General features: G+C 39.6%; 2 protein-coding genes across 4 annotated transcripts in view; one reads left to right on the top strand and one right to left on the bottom strand.

Moving 5' to 3' along the window:
* AMDHD1 (amidohydrolase domain containing 1) overlaps positions 1-27,629 on the top strand; it is a 61,162-nt gene that overhangs the window by 3,967 nt on the left and 29,566 nt on the right. Inside the window, exons 2-3 of the mRNA XM_072973210.1 lie at positions 18,757-18,848; positions 19,473-19,561. The gene's annotated coding sequence lies outside the window, so the exon portion shown is untranslated. The remainder of the gene's footprint in view (positions 1-18,756; positions 18,849-19,472; positions 19,562-27,629) is intronic.
* The window catches only part of CCDC38 (coiled-coil domain containing 38), a 66,203-nt gene that overhangs the window by 27,743 nt on the left and 10,831 nt on the right, over positions 1-27,629 (bottom strand). For 2 of the 3 annotated variants that reach the window (XM_072973207.1, XM_072973206.1), the window contains exons 5-14: positions 24,749-24,813; positions 22,388-22,551; positions 22,188-22,268; positions 16,290-16,447; positions 14,337-14,432; positions 12,426-12,483; positions 6,708-6,777; positions 5,208-5,359; positions 3,808-3,943; positions 54-242 (exon numbers count right to left, since the gene is read on the bottom strand). In XM_072973207.1, the coding sequence (XP_072829308.1) occupies positions 54-242; positions 3,808-3,943; positions 5,208-5,359; positions 6,708-6,777; positions 12,426-12,483; positions 14,337-14,432; positions 16,290-16,447; positions 22,188-22,268; positions 22,388-22,551; positions 24,749-24,813 (1,169 nt within the window). The remainder of the gene's footprint in view (positions 1-53; positions 243-3,807; positions 3,944-5,207; positions 5,360-6,707; positions 6,778-12,425; positions 12,484-14,336; positions 14,433-16,289; positions 16,448-22,187; positions 22,269-22,387; positions 22,552-24,748; positions 24,814-27,629) is intronic. The other variant, XM_072973208.1, reaches the window with a different exon arrangement.

Raw genomic sequence — 27,629 nt, 5'->3', positions numbered from 1 at the left:
CAGTATTCTAATCTAAGCAGAGGCTTAAACCAAACCTTGTTTAATCCCTGTACCTGGCCACTGCGCCTTTTTAACTGTTGGTAGAGTTGCTCAAGCTTGTAGGTAACATGTTTCGGGACCATAAAAAAACACTCTTCCTGTTTCTCCATTGTGTACCCGGCATTCGCAGATAAAAGGATCTCAATAAACTGCTGGGCAAAGTAAGTTGCTCTCCAGGTAGCATCCTGCCCCCATGCCTGCGTCTGCTCAAGAAGATGATAATCACCATAAAGCCAAAGACAAATAATACTCTACAGATGTGGCTCCAGGAGCCATGGGGAACCCCTTCTGAAACCACAGACGCCTTCCAGAGCCACCAGCACTTAATTACAAGTCAAGCTTGTCTCTCCCACCTCCTAGTATAACAAGCTTTCTGATGGTCCTATTTACCATAAAGCCCCCCCTTTTCTCTCCTAAACTAACACTTATTGTATTTCCTATTTATATTTAAAGCATGCCTCTTTTAGGAAATTTGGAGAAGTACAAAATAACATAAAAGGAAAAAGTTAAAAAAAAAAAAGCAAAAGCCCTATTTGCCATTAAGCTGCTTTTTCCTCTCCCTTTCTAAATAACACCTATTATATTCCCTGTTTATATTAATAACACACTCCTTTTAGAAACTTTAGATATACAGAAAAATAAAAAAGGAAAAAAATAAAAGTAACTCATGGGGCTAAAATATTGTACATTGGATGAAAAAAAATTAGTACAATGTGAGTCATTTATATATTCTGAGAGAATATCTTTAATATGAGAATGATTAGTAGTTGATGGATGTTTTTGGAGGAGACCTCTTGAACTCTTAAAAAGAGCTTTAGAGATGGATGGGCAGCATCCTTTCAGGATGTCTTGTTTTCTTTTTAAGTTCCCTCTGTCAAACAAAAGAGGAAAATATAAGGGGACATAACTTTCTTAAGATAAGAACAGTGTAAGAAATAGGATTGGGGAGTGAGGTTAAAGAAAATACCCTTGTATGAAAACGAGATTGAGGACCTGGCCCAACAGATCAGAAGGACAAAGTAAAAAAGGAGCTCAACGCCCAGGCCTACTGATGACAGTGAAGTATCAGTCCCATCCTTGGAGCTGCCACCAGATGGCAGGCCTAGCCCAGAGCACCTTGGAGGAGGGGCAGCCAAGAGAGGCTGTAAGGAGGAGGAGCTGCTGCTTGGTGATGTGCTGTGGGATAGGATTGTGGAAGACTCTGAATACTGGGTAAGAACTCGATGTCTTCAGCAATGAATGGGAAGTGATCTACCCAGAGCAAAGTTTAGGAGGAATAACTATCAAATTGGATAGAGGATGGGGGAAGATATTTAGATGACATTTAAAGTCCTTTCCAACTCAAGGACAATGTAATTTTAATCCATGTCACATTCTGCTGAGTGCTGACTATAAACAACTCTCCCAGTTGAACTTGATTAGCTCCCCATACCAACGAACAGTAAATCCAGAGATGAGGACATTCTGTAAATTGAGCAAGAGAATAGCTTACATTCCATTTCACGTTCAGTGAAAATGAACCATCAGCTGCACAAAACATGTGAATTTCACAAACGTAATGTTGAGAGAAAAAAACATGCATTACATGATTCCATTTTTATAAAGTTAAAAAAATGTAAACTAATTGGTGCTGAAGGATAATGGTCATCTTGGGTGTATGGCAGAGACTGGAAGGGGGCTTGAGGGAGGCTTCTGGGGGTAGTACATGGTGTGTTCACTTTGGGGGGATTTCCTTGAGAGATAAACTTAACACTTTGTGCACTTTTCAAATTACAGTTAAATTTAAAGCTGTATTTTAAAAGTAAAATATTGAATCGAGGAAAAATGTTTTTAGAGGATTAGGTACAGTTAAGAGTGTGGAAGTTTTAAAAGAATGAAATGTTTATTTTATAGTTATAGCTTCAAAGTAACTATGATAATATCAAAATTAGGCACAGCTATGCTTATTTACTCATACAGGATTATGTTTTGCACATTTCAATACATAAAAGAATGGAGGTGGGTAAGCAGGAAAATTCTAAAAAAGAATACTTTCCTGCTGCCAGTTTTCCTGCTGTGCCTCCCCTTTGTCTGTCCCAGCATTTCACATCTCTAGGAGACACTATGAATTATTAGCCCTATTTTCCCAGAGTGGAATACATGAATGCCAGAATTACACATGTAACCAAAACATCTCAAAGATTATCTGACATACATTTTTGATTGTATTTTAAAAAGTAATTTTCACATCAATTCTATCTTCTCCGTTTAGAGATCTGGTTGCCTCTTTTGCCACTTTTTTCATAGCCACCCTAAGTTTGCATGAAAGGGACATGGTTGAGGGCACAAGAAGATACCACTGATATTTACCTGACATTTTTCATGTTGTTCAGCTTCAGAATAATTGAAAACAGAATTCAAGGGTGGAAACAACCCAAGTGTCCATCAGCAGATGGATGGAGAAACAAATTGTGGTATGAAAATACAATGGAATATTATTCAGCCATAAAAAAGAATGAAATTCTGAAGCATGCTATAACATGGATGGACCCTGAAAACATACTAAGGGAAATAAGCCAGATACAAAAGGCGAGGTACTATATGATTCCATATGTATGAGGCACCTAAAATAGGCAAATTTATAGATAAAGTAGAAGAGAGGTTACCAGAGGCTGGAAGATGGAATGGGAAATTACTGTTTAATGGGTACAGTTTGTATGTGAAATGACGAAAAACTCTGTAAATATAGTGGTGATGGGTATACAATATTGCAAACATACTTAGTGTAATTGAACTGAACACTTCAAATGGCTAAATGGTAAATTTTGTGTTATATATGTTTTACCACAATAAAAAAGAACAGTTTAAAAAAAAAAAAGCATTGAAGAACTGAAAGGTGGCTGTCATCATGCTTCTTGCCCTAGCAGTGCATAACCCTGTCCTTTCCACTCTAGGAAATGTGTGTTCTGAAGGAGCCATAAACAGTTTTGCTTTCTGTGACCCTGCCCACCTCTGGGTAGAGGAGCACAGTTGTCTTCTGTTAGAGCTCCCCTAAATCTACCTCTGTCTGAAAATCAAGTTCATAACCATAAGTGTGATATTAGCTTCACATATGAATTTTTAATTTATTTCATTTGAGGTTTTCACAAGGGAACCAATGATAACGAGTTTGTTATGGGTCTTAAAACTAACCTAACCGTTCATTCAACAAACATTTATTGAGCACCTGCTTTATGAGGACACTGTATTAGCTAACTAGAAAAGGGTAAGACAGTCCCTGCCCTCTAGGGATTTGTATCCAGGTGGGTGAGACCAACAAGTAAATAGAAATAAGCACAGTGTATGTCACAGGTGCTCTGATGATGAATCTTTGCCGGCCCCAAAGAGGCCACAAACGATTACAAGTTAGGCAGATATTCATGTTGATTCAGTGCTTCCCTTGTTAATTATTTGCTCCTTAAATTAATACCAAAATGATCACAGGCAGTGATCTGTATAGACTTCATATGTATAGTAATATGTATATTGACTAAAAGAAATGTTTTTATAGGGAGGAAATCTCAACATGATACTTTATAACATTTTAAGGGAACTCCAGTGCCAATTTGAATGCTTTCTATCTACTGTGTAAGTTGACTATTATATATTGACAAGGTAATTCCAAGCTAGTTTTCTGCCTCTACCATCAACCTGGGACTTGTGTGTCTTAATTTCCCTATTCCAATGCTTAGTACACAGAGAGTGGAAACTATTACTGTCATGAGCCAAATATAGGCAAAGAATGATTACCTGAGCATCTGAATTAAATTCTCCAAAACTGAATAGCCTGGACCTTAGTTCCAGCTCTGCTGCTTTTTCCTCTTCTCTTACACAGTTAGCCTTAAGCATTTCCTTGTGCTCCAAAAGAAACTCTATGTTGGTATTTCTATTGCAAAAGAAGAAAGAGACCCTTGAAGGTAATTTGTGGTTTAGTGAAATAAACCATCAGTCAGGAGCTTCCAACACTCTCTTCAGATCATATGTCAACATCTTATGACTAGCAAGCCAAAAGATGTTGCCAAAGTCCAAGCAACTTTTCAGGTTAAAATGAGAAAAATAAATGCACAGATGCGTTTAAACTTCCATCAGGAAGCATTTTCTTCCCTTCCCCTTCTTTTGTGGTTCCACTGAGTCCCCCACATAGAAAGCGGCAGAGCTGAGGTGTTGGGAACCCAAGTTGTGACGTGACCTATTATGTCAAGGTTTTCAAACCTGGCTGATAATCAGAATATCTGCGGAGCCAGTGGGAAAAGTAGAGACCCTGGACTCCTTACCTAGAGATTCTAGTATAGATCTTCTAGAGATTAAGTCTGATGTAGATCCCCTTTTCCTGCCCAACCATACCCACCGCATCCCTCCAAATCATATTGTCAGGAGGACTGGGGGAGAGGAGACAAGGATTAAAAGGATGTGGTAATCGTAATGGGTAGCTGTAAGGTTATGATTGTAGGTTTTTAACTTCTGAATAAGTTAATTTGTTCTGAACTTCAGTGTAGTTTGACTATTTAAATAGATTGCCATCTTTTGGTCCAGAAGACTTCCCAAAAAGGTTCTACACATTTTTATAATGAATAGATATAAAGACCTATTCTTTGTGACTCAAAGCTATTTTCCAAAATTGTAATGATATAAAATTTTAGATTGGAAGGAATTCTGTGAGTTATCAAATCCAGCCTCTTTCCCAACAGATAGCCGTTTTATAACAGCCCTGATATATTGATATTTACATTATAAAATTATATTTAAGTCACAAAAAAACTGAGAGTCACAGCTGAGGAAAATGCATTTATTAGCATTATCATCCAAAGCATAATTTGATTAGCCAGATGATAAGGTGAAAACTGCATTGAATAAATTAAGGCAGTAGGTGACATTTCAGTTCTTTTTAATCCTTTAAATTGCCTTTTATTATTGCTAGCTAGGGAAATATTTTGACAAATGAAAGGAAGTAGGGACTAAAACTAAAGCGAGCCTATTCTGTGTAAATATAACTTCTACCTTTTACACTCTGCAATGTAAATTGTTATTAATTAAAATCCCATCCTAAATCCAAAGAGACCACAAGATAGGACCAAGCATAAATGAGTTGGACTCTATCTCTGTTTAGAAATTAGTTAATAGGATAAGTCTATTTGTTGTTAACAACTTACATTTTATCCTGTATAAGTCTTTCTCTTTTATTTACATCTTCAAGATTTTCATCTACATCTTGGGAATATTGGACCAAAGTAAGATTCTGCTCTTCCAGCTCTGTGAGGACTTGAAGTAATTCTTCTGGTTCTTTGAAATAAAGTTCTGGCTCCTAATCAATCAATAATGAAGAATATAATTCACTTAAAACTATGCTACCCATGCACTTGTGACTTATCTAGAAGACAATAGGGAGTAAAGGAATACCATTCTGATTATGAGGGAGACATAGGCAGAGAGTGACAGAAGCCTATTTCCACATGAGAGCTGGCCTTCAGGAAGAGAACATTTTGGGTGTTGGAGGGAGATGAAGGTTAGAGAAGGAGAAAAGGAAGAAGATGAGGAAAAGAGAAATAAGGGATGGAGCAGAAGAGGCAGGACAGGAAAAGGGAAAGGTGGGTCTAGGGAAGGGCAAGGGAGAAGGAATAGAAGAATGAGAAAGATAGGAAGCTAAGTGAATGTCATTTTCTCCCCAAATTTTAATGATTTTACATTTTCCAAAATTTTAAGTATAATCTTTTATTACAATAAGTAAATTTAATTTTTAAAAAAGATGACTTAGATATTTGCATACTCGTGTTCATATTTACTATAGACAGGAGCTGGAAGCAACCTAAATGTCCATGGATGGATGGATGGATAAAGAAAATGTAGTATATGAATTCAGCCTTAAAAAAGGAGGAAATCCTGTCATATGCTACACAACATGGATGAACCTGGAGAACATGAGGCTAAGTGAAGTAAACCAGTCACAAAAAGACAAATACTGTGTGATTCTACTTTTATGAGGTATCTAAATTAATCAAACTGTTAGAAACAGAAAATAATTGCCAGGGTCTAGAGTGAGTTATTCATTGGGTGTAGAGTTTCAGTTTTGCAAGATGAAAACATTCTAGAGATCCATTGCACAACAATGCGCTTATAGTTAACACTACAGTACCGTAGATTTGAAAATGGTTAAGATGGTAAATTTTGGTTTTTTTCCACAATAAAAAAAAAAAAGATGACTTGGGTGAGGTATGTATATATAACAATGGGTGGTGTTTTTTAAGTGTCTTTTGTTTCTGCAGTGTATTTAAGGTGGGGTTAACTCAAAGTCAGTCTTGTAGCCATAAAGGGCTGTTTTGTTGAAGGTCAGTTTATCTCACAGTCCAGCTACCCAATATGTCTCAAGTCCCAGTAAAATGCTAAGCAATCAGAAAATGGTTATTTTTACAGGAAGATTGTAGATAATGTATATCTCCTAAATTATTACCTTCTTATGACATTTATTTGTCATAAAATGTCTGATGACAAAGATGAACTATATATATATAACCGGAGAACAGTATCAAAATCATATTTTCTTCTGGAAAGTTATGGAATATTTAGAATAAGACATTTTAATTTCAAAATAAGAAATGAGCATCTATACTTTTCACCAAACACAATATTTAAATCAAGAAAGATAATCTGGTTACCAGATCATAGTCCATATCATCATCTAAAAAGAATTCCAAACTGTCTTCTGAACTGATACTTTCAGTTTGGCTGTAAAAGAAAAAAGAAAAAGAAAATGCCTGATTTCTGAGCCATTTTCTGTCAACAGATTTGCTTTTATTTCTAAATTGACTTTGGAACCTAACTATAACATAGTTCTTTTCAATAGCCTGTTTAGCCTTTCAGGGAACTACTGGTTACAGGAATCCATGGATTCCATGAGTATACAAAAGAAAATCAGATTCAGTCTTAGACAAGGGTGACCTCTGCAAAAAATGAGACCACAAGGAAGGGCTATACATGGTACCAATTGTTTGAGTTGCATCTATAAAGCAGGGTCATTTTTTAAGAAAACAAACACATGAAAACCTACATTGCTACATCTGCTTTGTCTCTTTTAAGGCAATCTTCTTGAGAAACTAAACATGAGCTCTAGTGCTCAAAACAAAGCTTGTACCTTGAGTCATGCATTTTTTGTCTTTTTAAAAGCAGATTTCATCTTTTAAAATATCTTCTGATCAGGTTGAGGAAATGTTGGTTGAAGGGTGGGTGGGGTGGGTGATGAGTTACACCCTTAAAGAATAATTACATGGCTTGCAAAGTGGCTCTGGAAAAATCCTTTAAGAAGGATAAATTGAAAATGTTTGCAATATTAAAAGGGCAGGGACTAGGGAGAGAGGATGGTGGCTGTTGGTGTCATCTAGGTGAGTTACACTTTCAAGTAGAGGGTAGTGATGATGGGAAAAGTGACTAAAGGGGTGATGTAGGGAGGAGGATCTAGAGATTCATGAAAGAAGGAAATAGGAACCAAGAGTAGAAGGAGCACTCCTGGGGTCAAAAGAGAAGAGACAAAGATGACTCCAATGTTTGTAGTCTTTGAGCCTGGAATAATGGAGGTGGCACTAACAGGAAAGTGGTTTAAGGGTGGGTTAAGAAAAAGATTAAGATTTGCTAAGATTTGCTTCATTCATGTTGAGTTTGAGGGGACAAAATAACTACCCGGAGCTGCCATTTAAGCAATGGGAAATAAGTTGTGGGAAAACTAAGAAAGGACCATAGCAGTAAGTGGTATTTGGGAAACATCCCTTGAGAAAGCACGTGGTATTACATCCACCCCACTCTTCTTGGGTTCAGTGGTAACATTTTCTAATCACTCTTTCCCCATCTCTGATATTCTTGCTACCCTTTTGGGTTTCTTTTCTAAGGAAATATTTGAGGTTGCTCAATCCTCTTCCCCTCTCATTCTACCCATTCTTTCAGAGTGATCTCATCCTCTCTCATGGATTCGACCACTACTAATATACTAATGCCTCTCACATCTCTCTTTCTCTTGAACTCTAGACTTCAATGTCCAAATTTCAACTGGACATCAGTATCCACCTGAGTGTCCCACAAGGAGCTAAAATGAACACATCCAAAATCATACTCCTTATTTTCCTCTCAGGCCTGGTCCGCTTACTGTGTTCCTCGTATCATTGAATGACATCATACACCCAGTTGCCACACTAGAAATTTGGGAGTCATTGTGACTACTCTGCTTTCCTCACAGCTCCCCTGAAGTGTGGGCAGAGCCTGTTGGTGCCACTTCCCTGATGTCTCGCAGTCTTTCCTTCTTTGTTCCCACTGCCACTGCCTGGCTGAGGCAGTCCATTCTCTCTCATCTGACGGATTGTGACAACAGGCTCCTAAGTGGCCCCTCTACCTCTGTCCATTTTATTCTCTAAAATACTACCATAATCCAGTTTTTAAAAATGCATATCTGCTTGGGTCTCCGTCACACTCTGGCTTAAAACCCTCAGTGGCTCCCTGGGGCACTTGGAACAAAGCACAGACTCTGTAGGAGGGCACTGCCACTTCCCTGCTCATGATACTATACTGATTTACCCCTCAAGCTTCACCCATGTTTACCCTGTGACCCAGACAATCTGAACAGAGCCAAGCTCTGCCACCCCTGTGCCAGGAGGCCCTTCCCTCTTCCAGAATGTATCTTCATGACTCCTCTCCTCTGACCAGACACAGCTTAGATCTGCCTGATCTGGAGAGCGTTCACTGATCCTGCCCTTGCTCTCTCACTCCGTCACCCTTGTCTGGGCTGAGTCCTTTGCATGCCTGTGGCACTCTGTGCTTAACCTTCCAATGGCATTATCATATTGTATTGTGACTGACTAATTCCTTGTCTGTCTGCCTCATGAGATGGTAAGCTCTTTGAGGGCAGTGACTGTCCTTTATTTATTGTTGGGCCTACAGGGCATTCAATAAATATGCGTTGAGTAAATGAAAAACATTGAGAGCGGTGAGCTTTCTGAGAGAGCGAATGTGATGTTTTCATATTACTGTATGTATCAATAGAAGCAGAAAAGGCATTTGGCAAAATTCAATACTCGTGATTAAAAAAAAAACTCTAAAAAAAATCAGAATAGAGAGGATTTCCTTAACTTGATAGAGTATCTACAGCTACAAAAATCCTACAGGTGACATTTTATTTAATGACAAAAACCTGAATCCTCTCCAGACTGGGGACAAGGCAAGGATGTCTTCCCACTACTCTGATTCAATGTAGGAAGTTCTACCCACTGCAATAAGGCAAAAAAAGAAAATAAAAGGCATACAGATCATAAAAGAAGAAATAAAACTGTTTTCAGATAGCATGGTGATCTACAGAGAAAATCCAAAGGAATCTAAAAACCCCAAAAGAACAAAAACAAAATTTCCAGAACTAATAAATGAGCTCAGCAAGGTCAGATTATACAAGATAAAAATACAGCAATCAATTATATTTCTATATACTAGCCATGAACACAAGGACACTGAAATTAAATACATGATACAATTTACAATTACTCAAAAAGGAAAAATAGAAAAGAAATACTTAAATGTAAATCTAACAAAATACTTAAAGGACATATATGCTGAAAACTTTTCAAGGCTGATGAAAGAAATTAAAGAAAATGTAAGTAAATGAACATTCTATGCCTATGGATTGGAAGAGTTAACGTAGTAAGGACTCCCCAAATTGATATTACAGGTTTGTATTAGTTTCCTTGGGCTACTGTAACAAAGTGCCACAAACAGGATGGCTTAAAACAACAAAAACATATTCTTTCACAGTTCTGGAGGACAGAAATCTAAAATCAAGGTGTCAGCAAGGCCACACTCCCTCTGAAGTCTCCAGGGAAGACTCTGTTCTATGCTTTTCTCTTAGTTCCTTGTATTGTCAGCCATCCTTGGTGTTCCTTGGCTGGCAGATGCATCACTCCAATCTTTGCTTCTATCATCACATGGCATTCTCCCTGCATCTCTGTGTCTCTCTCTTCTTTTCTTAGAAGGACACCAGTCAGATTGAATTAAAGACCCAGCTTAATGACCTCATCTTAATTTGATTGTATCTACAAAGATCCTATTTCCACATAAGGTCACATTCATAGATACCATGAGTTAAAACTTTAACGAATCTTTTTGGAAGATATAATTCAACCCATAACAAAGTTTAACACAATTCCTATAATAATTCAAGCAAGATTTTTTTGTAGTTATAGACAAGATTATTCTAGAATTTGTATGAAAAGACCAGGAAACTGGAATAGTTAACACAATTTTGAAAAAGAGGAATAAAGTACGAAGAATCAGTCAACCTGATTTCAAGACTAATAGCTATAGTAATCAAGACCATGTGGTATTGGTAAAGGGATAGCCAAGCAGACCAATGGAACAGAAAAGAGAATCCAAAAATGAACAAATATGCCTAACTGATTTTTGATACAAGTGCAAAAGCAATTCAGTGCAAAGCCATTTCAACAAATGGTGCTAGAACAGTTGACATCCAAAGGCAAGACAACAACAACCCACAATCTAAATATCACCTCTTATACAAAAACTTATCCCAAATGGACCACAGACTTAGATGTAAAACTATAAAACTTTTAGAAGAAAACATGAAAAAAATCTTTGGATCTAGGGCTGGGCAAAGAGTTTTAGACTTGACATTAAAAGTGTAATTCATAAAAGAAAAATCTGATAAATTGGACATCATCAAAATTTAAAACTTTTGCTCAATAAAATACCCTGTTAAGAGAATGAAAGGAAAATGTACAAACTGGAAGAAAATATTTGCAAACCACGTATCCACAAAGGAATATTATTTAAATATGTGAAAAATTCTCAAAATTCAACAGTAAAAAACAAAAGCAGACAATCCAGTTAGAAAATGAGCAAAAGACATGAACAGACATTTCACCGAAGAGGATATAAAGGTGTAAACAAGCACACGAAAGGGTGTTCAACACCATTAGCTTTTAGAGAAATGCAAATTAAAAAACACAATAAGATATACACATCTATCAGAATAACTAAAATAAAAAAATAGTGAAAATACCAAATGCTGGTGAGGATGCAGGGAAACTGGATTCCTCATACATTGCTGGTGGGAACATGAAATGGTACAACTACTCTGGAAAACACTTTGGCAGTCTCTTTAAAAACTAAACATGTGTCTACCATCCAACTCAGCAGTTGTACTCGAGGCATTTGTTCCAGAGAAGTGAAAACTATGTTCACACAATAAGTTGTACAAATATATTTATAGCAACTTTATTCCTTATAGCCCTAAGTTGGAAGCAATCCAGGTATTCTTCAGTGAGTGAAGAGTTAATAATACTACTCAGCAACAAAAAGGAACCACCTATCGATAGACCCAACAGCTTGGATGAATGTTCAGAGAATTATGCTTAGTAAAACATACAAATCTCAAAAGTTTACATACTGTATGATTCCATTTATATAACATTCTTGAAATGACAAACATCATAGAAATGGAGAACAGGTCAGTGGCTGCCAGGGGTTTATAGGAGGTGGATGGAGGGAAGTGGATGTGACTATGAAGGAGCAACATGAGGAATCCTTTTGATGATGTTCTGTATTTGATTGTATCTTGATTGTATTAATGTCAATGTCCTGGTTGTGCTATTATACTACAATTTTGCAAGATGTTACCATTGGAAGAAACTGGACCTCTTTGTGGTTTTCCTTACAACTACATGTGAATCTACAATGACCTGAAAATAAAAACTTAATTAAAAACACAACAAGAGTGACTCCTAAATGCCACAGAAGCAGAGTGATCCCAGGGCCATTGGAATTCAGAGCATGGTGTCTATATTGACTTTTGTCGTGGATACTATGGTGCTGGTCCAGATCCTGTCTTTGAGGCCGGTGTACCTGTCCTGGTCATGAATATTATTTTCTTAAAGCTCCCCTGGAGTAGCCAAGGTTGAGAACTACCAATTAATGAAATAATGAGTATAAATGCGTCAACAATCAAGTAAGGGAAGAAACAAAGAAACGAAAAATGATTTATAGTCCTATTGCAGCAATCTTGAATGACATAGTAAAATTGCAAACACACAAGTCAGCAGAGTAGACTATAAACAATATGGCAGTGGTTTCTGAGGGACAAAGAGCCAACATGCAGTGGGCAGGCAGTTTCTGCAAATAGCAGTTGCAGGCCATCTCAGAATGCAGGGAGGCCTGGAGAGCTTGGTTGCCTCAGGAACATACAGAAACTATAACCACTACCTCCCTCCAGCATCTGTTACGATGGGTGTCGATATGTGGTATGTATGGTAAAGATAGGCTAAAAGAGCTATCTGCTAAAAAAAAATAATTCACAGTTTCTAAGATAGTTAATCAAGTATGTACTGTACATTGTTAAGGATGATTTCTTATTCTCTAGGGTAAGAGTGGTCTTCTTGCGTGATTTTGCTGTTCAGAATGTCCAGGTGAAGTCCATGTCATTGGTGATGGTGGAGGTGAAAAGAAAAAACATGTAATTAGAAATGAGTCCTTGTTGCTTGGCATAAGATGTTTATTTTTCTGCATTGATATACCCATTACTTTAAAAAAATGATTATTAGAATGATAATATAGAAAGTGGAGCTCTTTTATTCTACTGAAATTTGGTTCCAAGCATAAGAATAAAATCAAAGGCTATGTATGGCGGGGTTGGGGGTGGTGCATGCCTATTGTCAAAAAAACATGGCACAACTCTTAAAGCTCACAAACCAGAGATGTAAATTGTGAAATATAAACCATAGTTCTGTTTTTACCTAATTATACATATTTCTAATCATAGATTTTTAAAAATCAAGGTAAAACCTACCATGGTCACATTCAAGTCGGTCACACACTTGTTTCCCTGACACCTACATACCCTGGTTCCCCTGTACTAGTATCTGGCCCTGATCCTGGTCTGAAACTGAGAAGTGGGCAAAACTGGTCTAGGATCTCTGCATCTGCTGGCCCCCAGCTCCCCCAAGGCCATGCCTTCTCATGCTCGCACTCTGGTGACTTCCAACCACCCTTCCTGCTGTTGTCTTGAAACCATGGCAGGCCTCACTCTCTCCACCCTCTACCTGGGAAGCTACTACTTTTTCAGAATTCAGCTCAAATGTGACCTCATCTTAAAGACTTCTAAATGCCTCAGGCTGAGATCACATTTTTAGCTTTTGCCCCCAGGCCCCTCACTATCACTGCTGTATCACTTGTCCCATTGTATTGTACTGTATAGAACTATGTCCTGTTCATTTTTGTGTATACTCAGAGTCTTGAAAAGTGCCTGATACATTGTATGCCTCCAATATATATATGGTGAGTGGGGGAAGGAAGGAAAGAAAATGGATGAAGAACCGGTGGATTCTACCACTGACATAAATTACCATCTTAGCTTCTAAGTTGATACCAGAATGCATAATTAACTAAAAGATCTTGTTAAAGGATGTTATTTAAGCTGACTGACTTCTATAGTCGAGATTTTAAAGAGAGGAAAACATTAACCCCACCATCCACTCCCTCCACTCCCCTCCCCAACATCCTACTCCAGATCCTCTAACAGACAAAGTAATATGTCAAATAATTTGGGTCCAAATAAGCCTCCCAATCTGAAAGAATTTACTTTCTCAATCAGCTGGCCAAGTGCACGAGACATAAAACTCATACCAGGGTTGTTTCTGGGGAGACAAATTGCTCTGTTGAACTTTGCCCTCAGTATTAAATACCTCCAATGGCTGACAGTAGGGTAAAGGAGAAAAGAAGTCTCCAGAAGTCAGCCTGCATCAGGGGTCACAAACTTGGACTACAGGGTGGGGCAGGTTGAGACTGAAGGAGTTCTTGGAGTTGATTATGGACATAGTAGAGCTTCCTGAGTTTCCCCCAGTTACTTCCCTGAGTCACTGGCCAATGGCAGTCACCTGGTTGCCATTGACCTGGTTTGCTGGGCCCTGGGAATGGTCCATCAGTACCAGAAGGCAGGCATGAACCAGAGGAATGAGGATGTCCAGCCAGAAAGGACCTTGAATAATGACCTAGTCAGCCGGACAACTCATGCCAAGTCCTCTGCCCGTAACTTCTCTGCCTATTCTGTCTACTCACCCCCTCTCTGAGTTTTGTAATAATGTCGAGAGAGAGAAATAGAAGTCTTAGCTCACCAGGATTTAAGGTGATGTGGACACTATCCTCTGTTTTTCAGGTTAGCTTATAGGTCCTGGATCTACACTTTTGAGATGGGCACCATCTTTGGCTTTACTTTTGTGAGTAATGTCCCAGATCTCTAGTGTTACCTTGGCTACCTCTTCCCAGAGAGGAGTCTTCATTTTCTGAAAATGATGTTGTCCTGGATTCCACAATACTGGCCTCTTTTCTCCTTGCACTTAAGTCTAGAATGGAAAATAAAGAAGTTGGGAGTGGGGAAGGGAACACTTCTGAGAATGAAGGCTTTGTTTCAGGATGAAGGTAGAGTTGTGAAAAATTCTAGGGACAGAGATATAAGATGGGGATGTCATAATCAGAAAATATATTTATGCAGATGACCATGGCTGGTCTCTGGAGCAGGCATGAGGGATGAGAACGGACCTGTAGGGCCCGAGGAGGTCTCTGCTTCCCACACCAGTCTGTCATAATCTCTAAAGTCCCAGTGTTAGCCATTGACTCCTCTGGACTGAGACTCACTGCTTTCTGTATATCCCCTAGTCAGAAGACAAGTCTAGGAGTGCTGAGTCTGAAGCTGTTAATGTAAAACTTCTCAGTTTTCCTTCCCATGTGTTTTCTCTCTTGTCACACATCATGTATCGTGTTTATTAACCCAGTGTCATCACTGTGCTTGATAACTTTACACACATGGTCTGGTTTAATCATAACTCAGCACAATGAGAGACACAAGGGAACTGAGCAGGGCAGCCACCCCTGATGTGCTGACAAATGCATAACCACTGGCTCTCTGGGGAAAAGATTTCCCCTGAATTGTAATTTGCCCATTTCGGTGGTGTAAATGCTCTGACCCTGGAGGCTTAGGATCCACTCTCAGCTGAAGTCTCTGTAGATCTTCAGAACCCTCTTTCCATGTGGCTTTCTCCTCCTCCAGTGCTCTGCTCTGGGAACTCCAGCCACCATGACCTCCCTACCCCAAGCTCTGTCTTTTCAATTCATGGGGCCTATTGAGCATCCTTCTGCACACTGCGTCCTGGAAATGCTTCCCAGGCAGTATGCGGAGGTCAGCGCAGGGCTCATCCCATCTGTTTCTCCTCTCTTAGGGATGACTTTGTTTTGCTCCTTGATGTCTGATGTCTGAAAACTGTTGCCTCATACATTTTTCAGATTTTTCAGGCAAGAGGGCAAGTCTGGTCTTTGTCACCCCAATGTTGCTGCAAGTATAAGTCTTCTTTGATTTGTGACCCTACTTTCATCACTTATGAAATTCTTATATATAATAGGATCTAATTCTGGTGCATTGAGCTGATTTCCGAATGCCAGTCCCACCTCGTTTTAATTTCTGAGACTGTGATAATACATTATGTAACATCTTAAAGGATAAGTGACACCTTCCTATCACCTTCTTACTTCAAAAGTATTTCTCTTTCTAGATGCACCTTCTAGAATCATTGTGCAAAGTTCTCCCTAACCCAACACCCAACTCCTTGACAAAATTTTGGTAACATTTTTACTATAATTCCATAAATCTTATACATTAATTTCAGAAAAAATTGACAGCTTTACAAAAATCAGTCTTCCTGTCTAAAAACATGACATAGTTCTCATTTGTCATATCTCTAGGTCACACAATTAAGGTTTTTGCTTTCCTGAATTTAATTTCCTTGTATATTTTATAATTAATAAAATTAGTCTATTTAGCTTAATGTATTAGGTTAGTAATGTATAATTGACTTTGTGTCCATTTACTCTACAGAACACTTTAATAAGTCAAATCATTTTTCAGGTTTTTTTATTGGGGGAGGTATGTAGGTATGCTGTTATATTTATCTAAAAATAATATATTTCCTATTTCTCCATGTATGTATTTTTATTGCTTTATATCTGAAATAAGCTTAAGTTTCCAAAAATAATTTAATAATTCCAAAATAAATAAAATTCCTAATTTTTAATCAGAGATGGTGGAATAGTGGGATTGTTCAGGTTCTGCTTAAAATGAAAATTGACTAATAAAAAACAAACACTTAAGCAGACTATTTTAGAATTAGGGATATTTACTTGATTGAAATTAACAATATGGGACTTACTTGTCATTATACTTGGAAGCCTGACATTCACATTTTCTTTATTCTTTGACACCTTTTTCAGTGCTTGCTGTATTTGCCATTGTTTTGGAGACAGTTTCAGCAGAAAAAATCCATATTTCATGTACTCTCTAAGGAGGAATTCTGTTTTTGCTATTTCACTACTCAAAAGAAACAAAGATAGGATTAGACATATCAGTGTGAAAGCATGTCCATTTTTAAAAAAGGTTTTACAAAATTCATTCTCTTGAGCATGTATTTGAGTGATAATTTGGTTAACAATTATTATAAATATGGCCGTTAAAATATGAGTTTCAGTAAGCTGTGAGACGAGAAGCAAGAAACCTGTAGGAATGTTATTTGAATAAAACATGCCCAAGGATATGCACCCAGAGAATAGACTGATGTTAGTGTCACTGGGCAAGGGCTCGCTGCCCAACAAGCATAGAAGCCAATATTGCAGTACTGGCTTTTGAGAAAAGAAAGAGGTTTACTGCAAGGTCAACCGGCAAGGAGACAGGAGGCAAGGCTCTCAAATTTGTCTCTGTTTCCGTCAGCCCCTCAATAAAGCTCGCTCTTTTCTCAAAAGCCAGTGCCATTGTATTCTGTGTGCATCAGGCAGCATGCCCTTGCCTGGAACAATTCTGGTGACCATGAAGGGACATAGGTCTTGTGACTGCCTGCCTGAGATGCAGTAGCCCCCAGTGGAGCATGGGCCACAGACCCAGAATGGCCACATAGACCAAACTTATCTAGGGGGTCACCTGTTGGGTTCCTGCTTCCCAAGCCTGGCACTCCAGGTTCCTGGGCACTTCTTTCACTTTTGAGAAAAGAACCACTCCTGGATCAGATGTCTATGGGATGAGTTACCTCATTAAATCTCACCTGTGCCTGTCTAATAGCCTTGTTGCCATTGCAGGTTAGAGGCCCACCTTGAGGAGATTTTTGTTGGGTTAGAGTCCTGAACTCTGGGTTTGAGTCCCAGGCCTTTGGATTTGACTCTCTGACTGTTTTGTTAGGATTGGCTGGTAGCAGTTGGCTTTCGGATGACTATAGAAAACTTCATTAAAGAGGACATTAATGAGGGTCCTCTGACTCAGGAGAGAAAAGACATCGCTATTGGTCCCTGACTAGAAACCTCACCTTACAGAGGTGTGGGTATTTTTTTCTCACCTGTGCCTAAGGTGATTGCCTGATGGTATTGATACAGGTGTGTATCCTTAATGGCATCAGGCCAGATTACCTTGTTGGAGTGGAATGAGGGAGTGGAAAGCAAAAAAATCCTTCCCCCTACCAGGAGAACACACCCTGTGCTTGGATTAAAGGAATTCTATACAATTAGACACATTTTTGTTTTCCCCACTGAGAATTTTAACCCCCTCTTGTTTGAGCCAAACTAGCAGGGAGTTAGCATTGAACTGCTTTCCCCCGTGTGCTGACAAGCTAACCTAGACGCCTGGGCAATTTCCAGGTGGAATACATTCAGCCTAAGGCCTCCATACAGCCCTGCCTTTAGCATCACCACCAATATTTGTACCACCCGGCCCCAGCAAGCTTTCCTTTTTAACACACAGCGGGGAAGCTATTAGGAGCCTCTGACCAAATTGGCTAGTCTTGAAACTGTGGGGATGGACTACTTGGCAGCACCCATGACTTTTAGGCCATGGTTCTTGGCAATCACTTCTACTAGAAAGCTTTTCAGTGTTCCCTAAGTGAACTCTCACATCCAAGCTGGGCATCTTTGACTCCTTGGTGGCTTCTCCAGGGAATTCTTACAGCCAAGTTGTGAATAGTCACTACTGCTGACTTCTTTCAAGAAACCAAACTAGGAGATGGAATTGGTTCCTAAATTCTAAGGTTCTTGCTTTCTCTCTCATACCTCCTGAGTCTGTTTGATTTCCCCCTGCTGTTTTGAGGGAGTGAGGGAGGGCCACTTTCTAGAGGTTTGCAATCCGTAAACTGTTTTTGGCTCTTGGGTTTGAAACCAGGGGTACTGACTAAGCCTTTGACTCAGGAGTTGCTTGCACATGCATCCTCTCCCTCTCCCTCTCCCTCTCCGAACGTCCATGCTCAGAGGGGCAGGCTCACCCCTCAGGACCAGCACTAAGGTGGAGAGTGGTTGAGGGCAAGACTCTAGTGCACCCAGGTGCTTCCTATGAAGGAACAAAGTGCGCTCTAAGCCCCAGATTGGCAACCCCTTGTGCTTCCCTTCGTCTCCCATGAACACAAGGTTTTTCAGGTGCAGCCAACATTGCAGCATCCCGCATTCCTCGAGTTTCTCATTAGGCCAATGTGGGGCCCAACCCATGGAGGCTGGGAAGAGGCGGCAGACATTTGCTAAAGGCAGTTGTTCCAGGGCCTCCTGTATTTCTGCCAGCCAGGAAGTAGACTGCTCTGAGCACTATGACGGAGGAAAGCCAGTCAGCCAACAGCAGAGCTTCGACTTCACTGATGGCTTGTTTTCCTTCAGAGGATGGACTCCCGCGGGGAGAACTCTCGGCTGTCCTACCATCAGCTCTGCCTTGCCCTGTGCTTCTCAACTTTCCTCAGGAGAAAAGGCAGGTATAAGGTGTGGGATTGCAGCATTTAACCTTGACTGGTTTTTCTAAGTTATTTTGTACTTTTTTTTTTTTAGCAGTGAGACCACACCAGGTCTTTGTATCAGCATAAGAACTTGCAGAAGAGATATAAAATTATGGTTTAGAGGGAAGACCCTCAGAAAAAGCCTGTCTTGCCTGAGTCAGAGCCTAATGATGAGCTGGACTTAATACATCTGGCTCCCTAGGCGCCTCCTGCAGTTCCCCCAGATGTGAAGGGGGTATTCCTGTATGTAGGGCTGAGGCTCCCACCACCAGCCCTCCTAGAGCTGCAGCCAGCCCTAGCCTCATGCCCTCCTTACCAGAGAGTCAAAAGGGATCGCTCTCCCCTCCCAGAACATGCCAGGGCATTCAGTACAGTCTGAGAAGCCCTCTGCCTCAGGCCGGGCAAGATCCCTTAAGATAGTTCCTGCATGTCTAGATGACCAAGATTAGCCCAAGGGATTTGCATATGTGCACCTCTCCTTTTCTACCCATGATCTATATAATTGGAAAAATAGATCTTTAAAGCCCAACTTTCTGTATAGGTCTGACTGCCCTCTTGCCTTGTTGGGACAAGATCTACTAACAAAATTAACTTTCTCACCAGACATTAAAGTACTCTCAGATCAGGCCTGTGCCCTCCAAGCTGCACTGTTAACAACTGGGAGACAAGTCCCTGAGGAAATTCTACAAAAGGTAAGAGCAGATGTTGAAGATATACATTCGGTGGTGCCAAATCCTTATACTTTCACTTCTAATAAAACTAAGGAAGCTTCAGACCCAAATACAACCCTCACTTAAACTTTCTAGCAGACTGGGGATATAAAGTCTCCAAGGGAAAAGTACAAGTTTCTCAACCAACTGTGAAATATCTAGGATTTGAGTTATCTAAAGGACAAAGAAACTTACTGCTGGATGGAAGGGAAACATTTGCTCGGATAGCTGTACCCACTGCCAAAAGGCAGTTGGGAGGGTTCTTAGGAATGGCTGCGTTTTGTTGTATTTGGATTCTTAACTTTGGACTCATGGCCAAACCCCTCTCTGAAGCTTTTAAAGGAAACAACAATGAGCCTTTGAGCTGTACCGTGCAATGCCATTGGCATCCCGTACCGTACAAACAATTGATGAAATCTATGCTAGCAGACCTGACCTGATTGATGAGCCTTCAGAAAATCCAGGTATGGAAGTGTTTATGAATGAGAGCAGCTTCAGGAACGGGGATTCTCGAAGGCCATAAATACAGTGGTAACTCTCATCAGGAAGTCTTAGAAGCAGAAATCCTCCCTCCAGGTACCTCTGCCCAGAAGGCAGAGCTCACTGTCCTCATTAGAGCCCTATACCTAGGAGCTAAGAAAAAGGTAACCACCTATACTGATTCCAAGTATGCCTTCTCTGTTGTACATGCACATAGGGCCAGATGAAAGAGAAGTCTAGTAACATCAGGAAGGAAAAATATTAAACACGCAAAGGAGATACTGGCCTTATTAGACTCTGCTATTATGTCAGAAGAAGTAGCCATAGTACATTGCCCGAGCCACCAGAGGACTGATAGTTCCATAGATAAGGAAATAATTTGGCTGATTAGGCCACAAAATGGGTGTCCAGAACCAAAAACCCTAATCCTACAGCCCTAGCACTCATTCTAAGTGTGAACCTATCCCTGTTTAAGCCTCAGAATTTGGCAATGAATCTAGAGAGAGCAGAGGAATGGGGATTTCATGTTGACGCTGGACACTTAGATGGTGATCATTATCAAACAACCAAACAAGGCTGAATGTATAATAAACAGGGACTGGGGCTTCTACCTGAGCGTTTAATGGAAAGAATTAATACTCGTCTACATCAAGGAATCCATTATGGGAGGGATGCATACAAAAGTTTATTTTCGGTCTACAAATGAAAAGACCATCCAAAAGGTAATACAAAATTGCGGGATCTGTACCAGAAGCAATACTAAAACCCACGTTCTACCACCGCTGTATTTTTAGATTGAAAGCCTCTCAGATGTGCTACAAAGAACAGGGTTAAAATGACTAGAATTGCAGTTTCCAACCAAAAGCTTCAGAACCAGTTCCCTTTCTCTCTGTAAACAGATTTCCAGCTCTCCCAGTAGCAGAGGACCTCTGTAGGTCATTCCAAGCCCATAAAGAGAGAGAAGGAAAAATACATAGCAGGCGCTTGCATTCTTTGCTCTGTTACCAGCCTGTTTTGAATGACCTTTTGCACCTTTCTGGGGTGACAAGGTATATCAACAAGAAGCAAGTTCTCTACCACAAGGCTATTTGGAGGGGTTAACTGAGTGGCCACTGTGCGTAATTACAGTACTTTATGCAAACACAGAGGCTGCTACTCTGGTTCTATAAATAGAGCAGAATCTTCTAATTACATCTCAGAGGGAAGGAGGGAAGAAGGGAAGGGGAACACCTCTTGGAGCACCTTGAACGTTAGGCTCCTGACATAGCAAAGGCTGCTGTAGCTGGAATGTGAGACACACGTGTTGTTAGTAGCAATTGGTTTCAAAGTAAAACACCATCCAGGTCATTTGCCTAATTTTAGACAAATTATTATCTTCCTTCTCAAAATGTGTAGGATGTAAGTCTAGGACTTGGCTTTAGAAAAGAGAAACATCAAGTCCTCAAGAAGAAAAAACAAGTTTCAGCATGACTTGCTACCAAGACTAAGTGTCTCCTGAATCGTGAAATTACTGTCTAAGGATGTTGATGTTAGGAAGCTTCTTGAGATAGTTAAAAGCAGATCACGTGACTCACTTCTCCACAGAAGAAAATATCCAGATTTGAAAAAGAGAGTAGCAAGTTACAATAATTTTATCTCAACTACTGCTCCTGTAATGTTTGTCATTATAAATCCCAGTTTTTAATATCAATGTCAGTTTCAACCAAGTGGAAGTATAAATATAACAAATACTGCCAATTGTAATTGTAAGATGACTGTAAAAATGTAAAAAAAAAAAATCCCTGTTGCAGAGATGTTAAAATGGGGGAGGTAAAGTGCCTTAGAATGAAGGAAAAAAAAGACACTTAGAAAATAATTTGTTTACTGCTAACACTGGTTTCCTTCTTTGCAACTAATTTCTTAGCTTCTATATCGACAAGTTAGAGAAAGTTTTCCACCAGAGGTCACTGGGTCCTGGTACCCAGGTGGAGACAATCCTTGATTGACAGGTTACTTATTTTTAAAATGTGTTCAGACTTATGAAGTCATTAACTGATCAGGATTATTCCCACTTGGGTCTTGCCAGGCACAAACAGGTTCCAGTGAGGCAGGGACACTTGATAAAGGAAAAGATGGCTCCTAGCCTCACCTTTTCACCGACTGTATCTCCATACTCGCTTTCTTGAGCTCTGCTGTCATTTGAAGTTTGTTTATCGTTTCTTGCGCTGCACTGAAAAGTAGCAGAGAGCTGTTAGTTTATTTTGCGTTGTGTTGTGTTCTGAGAAACTAGAAAGAAGAAAGAGGGAAGGAAAAAGCCATCTGGCCAGAGTGAAAAAAAAAACAACGGACATTTTAAGAGCGTCTGCAGATCTCTGGTCATTTTCTCGAAGGAACTCTTCAAAGGCCATTGCATCTTCTTGGAGCTTTTTTTCTGCTTTCATGAATTGCCTTTCCTTCATTATTGTGTGTTTTTCATACTTTTTAATAGTATTTCTTTTGGTTGACAGAGCAAACTAGGAATATTGAATAAACAGAAGTGTGTCAAGAACATTATTCAACATTTCAAGCACATTTCAACAGTCTCAGAACAAAGAGAAAAAAAAACTTGTATAGCATGTGATCATTTGTATTAGAAATGATAGTATGCCAAATCTTAGGGCTATGGCCTTTATTTCATGAAGGCATTTTATTTGGGGGATAGAAGGGAGAGGAATGCCTATCTTTCATTTTTATGAAGAGGCTCAATATTGTTGCAGAATGGGCCCAAAAATAAAAAATAGCTATGTGTCCCCTCAGGTTCTATCCTAAAAAGAAAAAGGAAAAAAAGGTTTCATGTCTCTCCAAAGAGCAGGTCCACTTAGTAGTATTATCCACAGTGCCCCTCTAGTACTTTCTGGGCTTTGGGAAATTGGGCCATCTGCAGCCACAGAGGTCCACCAGCAGGAAGAGCTGTGGGAGAATAGGGTTCCAGTGATGTAGTCCTCCAAGCCAGCCCAAGGGTTGGGGTGTTCAGCCTCAAAGAGCCCTATTTTTTAGAACCCCCAATACAACTTTGACATCTAGCTTCTAATTTTTTAGTACATAATGTAAGGATCCACTTGGGTTTTTAATGCCATGCATGAAAAAAAATTATAAACAAAGGCACATACATTCTAATATAAATGAATTAAAATAATGTAAATGAGATAACTTTAGATAAACAACAATCAATGATTAGATACTCCAAGTTTATAGCCAAAAATATTTCATCCATCACTTTATTGCCAAATAGTTACTGAGGGCCTACTGTGTGCCTGGTCTAAGTGGTGCTCATAGAGCAGTGAACAAAATAAAATTGCTTTTGTGAGGTGTACATTCTAGTAGAGGATGGAGTCAATTAAAGAGGAGTAAGTGGTCCAGTAGGCAGGGAGTTGTCGCTATGTACAGCCCAGGAAAGCTTCCCTGATATGATGAAAAATAAACAGAATGGAAGGAAGTAGGGAGCAAAGCATGCAGAGATCTGAGGGAGGAATGTCCTTCCTGGAAGGGAAAACCTCCTGTACAAAGGAGACAGAAGCTTGATTGGTGTGTCTCAGAAACAGCAAGGAGGCCAGTGTGGCTGGAGCAGAGTGAGCAAGGTGGAGAGTGGTTAGGAAGGAGGTCAGAGAGAGCACAAGCCATGGACCGGAAAAGTCACCAAGGGTCTTCAGCAGAGGATGGGCAGGTGTGGAACAGACTACAGAGAAGCAAAAGTGGAAGCAGAAAGGAAGCGGGTATAGCTCAGTGGTAGAGCAAATGCTTAGCATGCTCAAGGTGCTGGGTTCAATCCACATTACCTCTATTTTAAAAAGAAAAAAAAAGTTTCCAAAAAAAGAAAAAGTGGAAGCAGGAGACCAGTGTTCAGAAACCAGAACAATAATTCATGCAAGAGTGATTGGTAGCATGGACTATAGTGGCAACAGTGGAGGTTATGAGAAGTAATGAGATGACAGCTGTATTTGGAAAAATATATATTCACGAAGGATACTTGGATGTGGTGGGTAAGGAGGAGTTGAGGATAACTTCAATATTTTTGGCCTAAGCAACTGGAATAAATGGAATGGCTATTTATGGAGACAGGGAGCAATGCCTGAGATTCAGACTTGTAGGGGCAAGGAAGGGTGTAGCCGGGGCAGCTTGGAAATGCGACGTCTGAGGCCTCCAGAGTATCTAAGTAGAAATGTTAATAACTGCACTTCCATTTGTTGAGTCTGGAGTTCAGGAAAGAAGATCAACTTGGAATTTGTTAATTCAGAAATGGAATTTAAAGCCTGAGGCCTGGAGGAGGGTAGATAGAGTGAAGTGAAGTGTGAGCCCTGGGGCCTTCCAACATTTGGAGATCAGGGCGAAGAGGAGCAAGAAAACTGTGAGGGAGTGAGCTGCCAGTGCTGTGGAAGAACCAAGACATAGTGGGTCCTGGAAACCAGCTGAAGAAAGTGTTTCAAGAAAGGGAGGGTGATCACATGGGCCAACTGCTGCTTGACCATTTGAATTTGGCAATAGACGTACAGTTGCTGGAATGATGAGGACAAACCCAACTGAAGTGGGCTTAGAAGAGGACGGATCTTTAGGGCAGGAGGGACGATGGATCTGGGGCATGTAACAGAAAAATAAAATGTCCAGTGAAAATTTGGCAGCACTATGCAAGAAGTCTTCTACTCGGCTTAAAGGGAGAAAAATTATTTTAACTACCTCGAGCATAAACCTGTCTCTCTGGTCATTAATAAATTCATGGACAGTCCTTTTTGTATCTGCACCTTTAAAGAAAATTAAAACAGACTTAGGTTTAGTTCATTCTCCCTTAGAGATATTGTATAAAATAAAAGCTGTGTCATTAAATTAATGCATACAGTATGTATCTGACTTTAAAAAATACCATACCTTCAGGTAACTTTTTTTCCCTAGCCACTCAAAAGTTAACTTTAATAATATTTACAACCATTTATTTTATGTCCATCTTACTCCAGAAATTTCATTAGACACTTTAAATACGTAATTTAATCCTATTAATAGCCCTGGGAAGGTTTTTATTACTATCCACATCCTGTATGTAAGGTCCTGCAGCTCAGAGATGTCAAGATTCTTGTCCAAGATCACACAGCTAACAAGTGGCAGAAGGGGCATATGACCCCTAAGCCTGTGCTAAGTAAGAGTGAATTATTTTAAATCTAACGTTTTTGTCGATCTAGACAGAAAACTGAAGTCCTAAGGCAAAGAGTATTTGGGGCTCACAAACCAAATGTCTGGCAGGAAAGGAGAAGAAGACAGCTAGCATTGCCATCTGGCCATAGAAAAGACCAAGTTTCCTTTCAAGCTTTTTTTCGTTCTGGAAGTTATACATAGGCTATATTTCAATACATAAGGTTCACTTCCTGAAAAACCAACAGATTGTGGTGTAGAAAAAAAAATCTCTTAATAACAATGTAAACAGAAGTAGAAATAAAATAGTATTTCCCAAATAACCAGTGAGGCTGTGCTGTGCTCAGAAGAACCACAGTCTCCTTGGGGTTGTGTTCTGTCTCCACCTCTTTCTCACTGTGGGAATGTGAATAAATTCCTTACCCACTCCACGCCTTGTCTGTAAAATGAGGACAGTGGTTGCGGTAGATTATATCACTGTTCCCAAATATTTTATGCTTTCTCTGTAAGAAGCTTCTCAGTCTCACCTCCATTGATATCAGCCTTGACCATTGACTTAGTCAGGCTCCTCGGCTTGGTGTGGAAGGAACCTGCGTTGCTTCCAAGCAGAAGTTTCAAGAACCACCACCAACTGTCTCTTTCTCCCTCTGCCATAATTCCTGCATCCTTCAGTGCAGGACTCAGTGGAAAGCACCAGATTCAAAAGCGAAAGAGAACTAAACCTGTTGTTGTCTGCCACTGAAAGTGAGGCGTGGTCTATTACCACCACATTAATTAGTTGAAGTGGAGCGTGACTATTTCTTTTCACCTTGTGGTGGGTCGTGGTACGAGAAGGAAATGAAGAAACATGTTATAAAATGCATGGTAATTTCTTAATGATTGTTAGCTGCTGTTATTTGAAAAATACAACTGGAATGAGTAATCAGCTTACTTTCCAAGTCAATAGTAATAGCCACCATGATTATTGTAATCCTTAGTAAATAGTCTGTGATGGTGGGTAACAGGCAACAAGCTTTGGAGTCAGACGGGCATTGGTTTGAATTCTTTATCCACTTAGTGACCTTAATGGTTGAATGTGACTCATCCTCACTGAGCCATTTTCATCAGAGGAAGAGAGGAGGCAAAACATCTAACAGCATTTTGTTGAGCATTAAATAACATACATGAAATTGGATAGCACATAGTTTTCTTTTTACTACTTAAATTTTTTTGTTGTAGAAATCAATATTCATAAAAGTAGTCATAGAATGAGCCCCCATGAACCTATCACCTACTTTAACATTAGCACAATTTACCAATCTTGTGTCCTCTTTTGCCATTCCTCATTTTTCCCATCATTGGGATATTTTTAAGCAAATCCAAGCCATTGTTATCATTTTACCCATAAATACTTTAGTGTGTAACTCTATCAGATCTAAAAAGTTTTAAAAGATAGCCATATGCCACTAACATCTGAAACAAAATGATAGTATCATCATTATACCAAGTATATATTCCATAGTATCATCTTATATCAAGTCTTGGTTCAAATTTCCCCAGTTGTCTCATAAATAACTTTTTAGAATTAAAAAAAATTAAAATCTAAACAAAGATCAGTTTGTTTTGTATGACTCCTAAAGTCTGTTTTATCTGTAACAGCCATCTCCCCTTCTACCACCCACCCCCCACTACCTTTTTTTTTTCAATGCCATGTATTCATTTAAGAAACCAGGGCAATTTCCCTGTAGAATTTTACACATAATAGATTTTGCATCCTCATAGTGTTATTTAACACAATCCTCAATCTCCCATATTTACCTGATTAGGTTCAGGTTCAATTTACTTAAAAATTTTTTATAGAAAAAAGAATGGACATGTTTACTGCAGCTTTCATTTGATCACTTATGATGGGTCAGAAAAATTGAAATAAGTTTCAATATCCAAAAAAAATCCTATACTGTCAATTTACTAAATATTATCACCATACTCACCATCTCAGGCTGTTTAAACACGGTCTGTCTGGCTGAGTTGATGCCATTTTATTCTTCAACTCGAAATAGATCAGTAAATGGACTCAAAATAGACTGAGTTTCCCATTTTGTCTGTTCTGTCAGGCAGCTCTTTTGACCAAGGGACCATGTATATTAAAGCTCTCCCCAAAGCACCAGTGCTCCTCGACACCAAAGCACCTCATCACTCCAGGGATGTGAAGACCAGTCTGAGGGATGGATCTGAATCTATAGAGAAAACCTATCCAGTGGTTTTGCAAAACCACAGTCAGGCTGCTGGCTGCGTGGAGGTGGAAACAGCACTTCTATCATGTGGCCTAACTGACGTGTCCATGCCAGTTATCAGTGTGATCTCTTTGCTGGCAATCTAGCAGACTGCCACTGCTGCACACACAAATAAAATAACCTAGGCTTCCAAAGTAGGGATCGTTTGCTCATTTTACTAT

The sequence above is a fragment of the Vicugna pacos genome, chromosome 12 (assembly GCF_048564905.1).
Source record: "Vicugna pacos chromosome 12, VicPac4, whole genome shotgun sequence".
In the NCBI taxonomy this organism is placed as follows: domain Eukaryota; kingdom Metazoa; phylum Chordata; class Mammalia; order Artiodactyla; family Camelidae; genus Vicugna; species Vicugna pacos.
The sequence above is the reverse complement of the archived record's forward strand: the minus strand, read 5'-3'. Positions and strand labels throughout refer to the sequence as shown.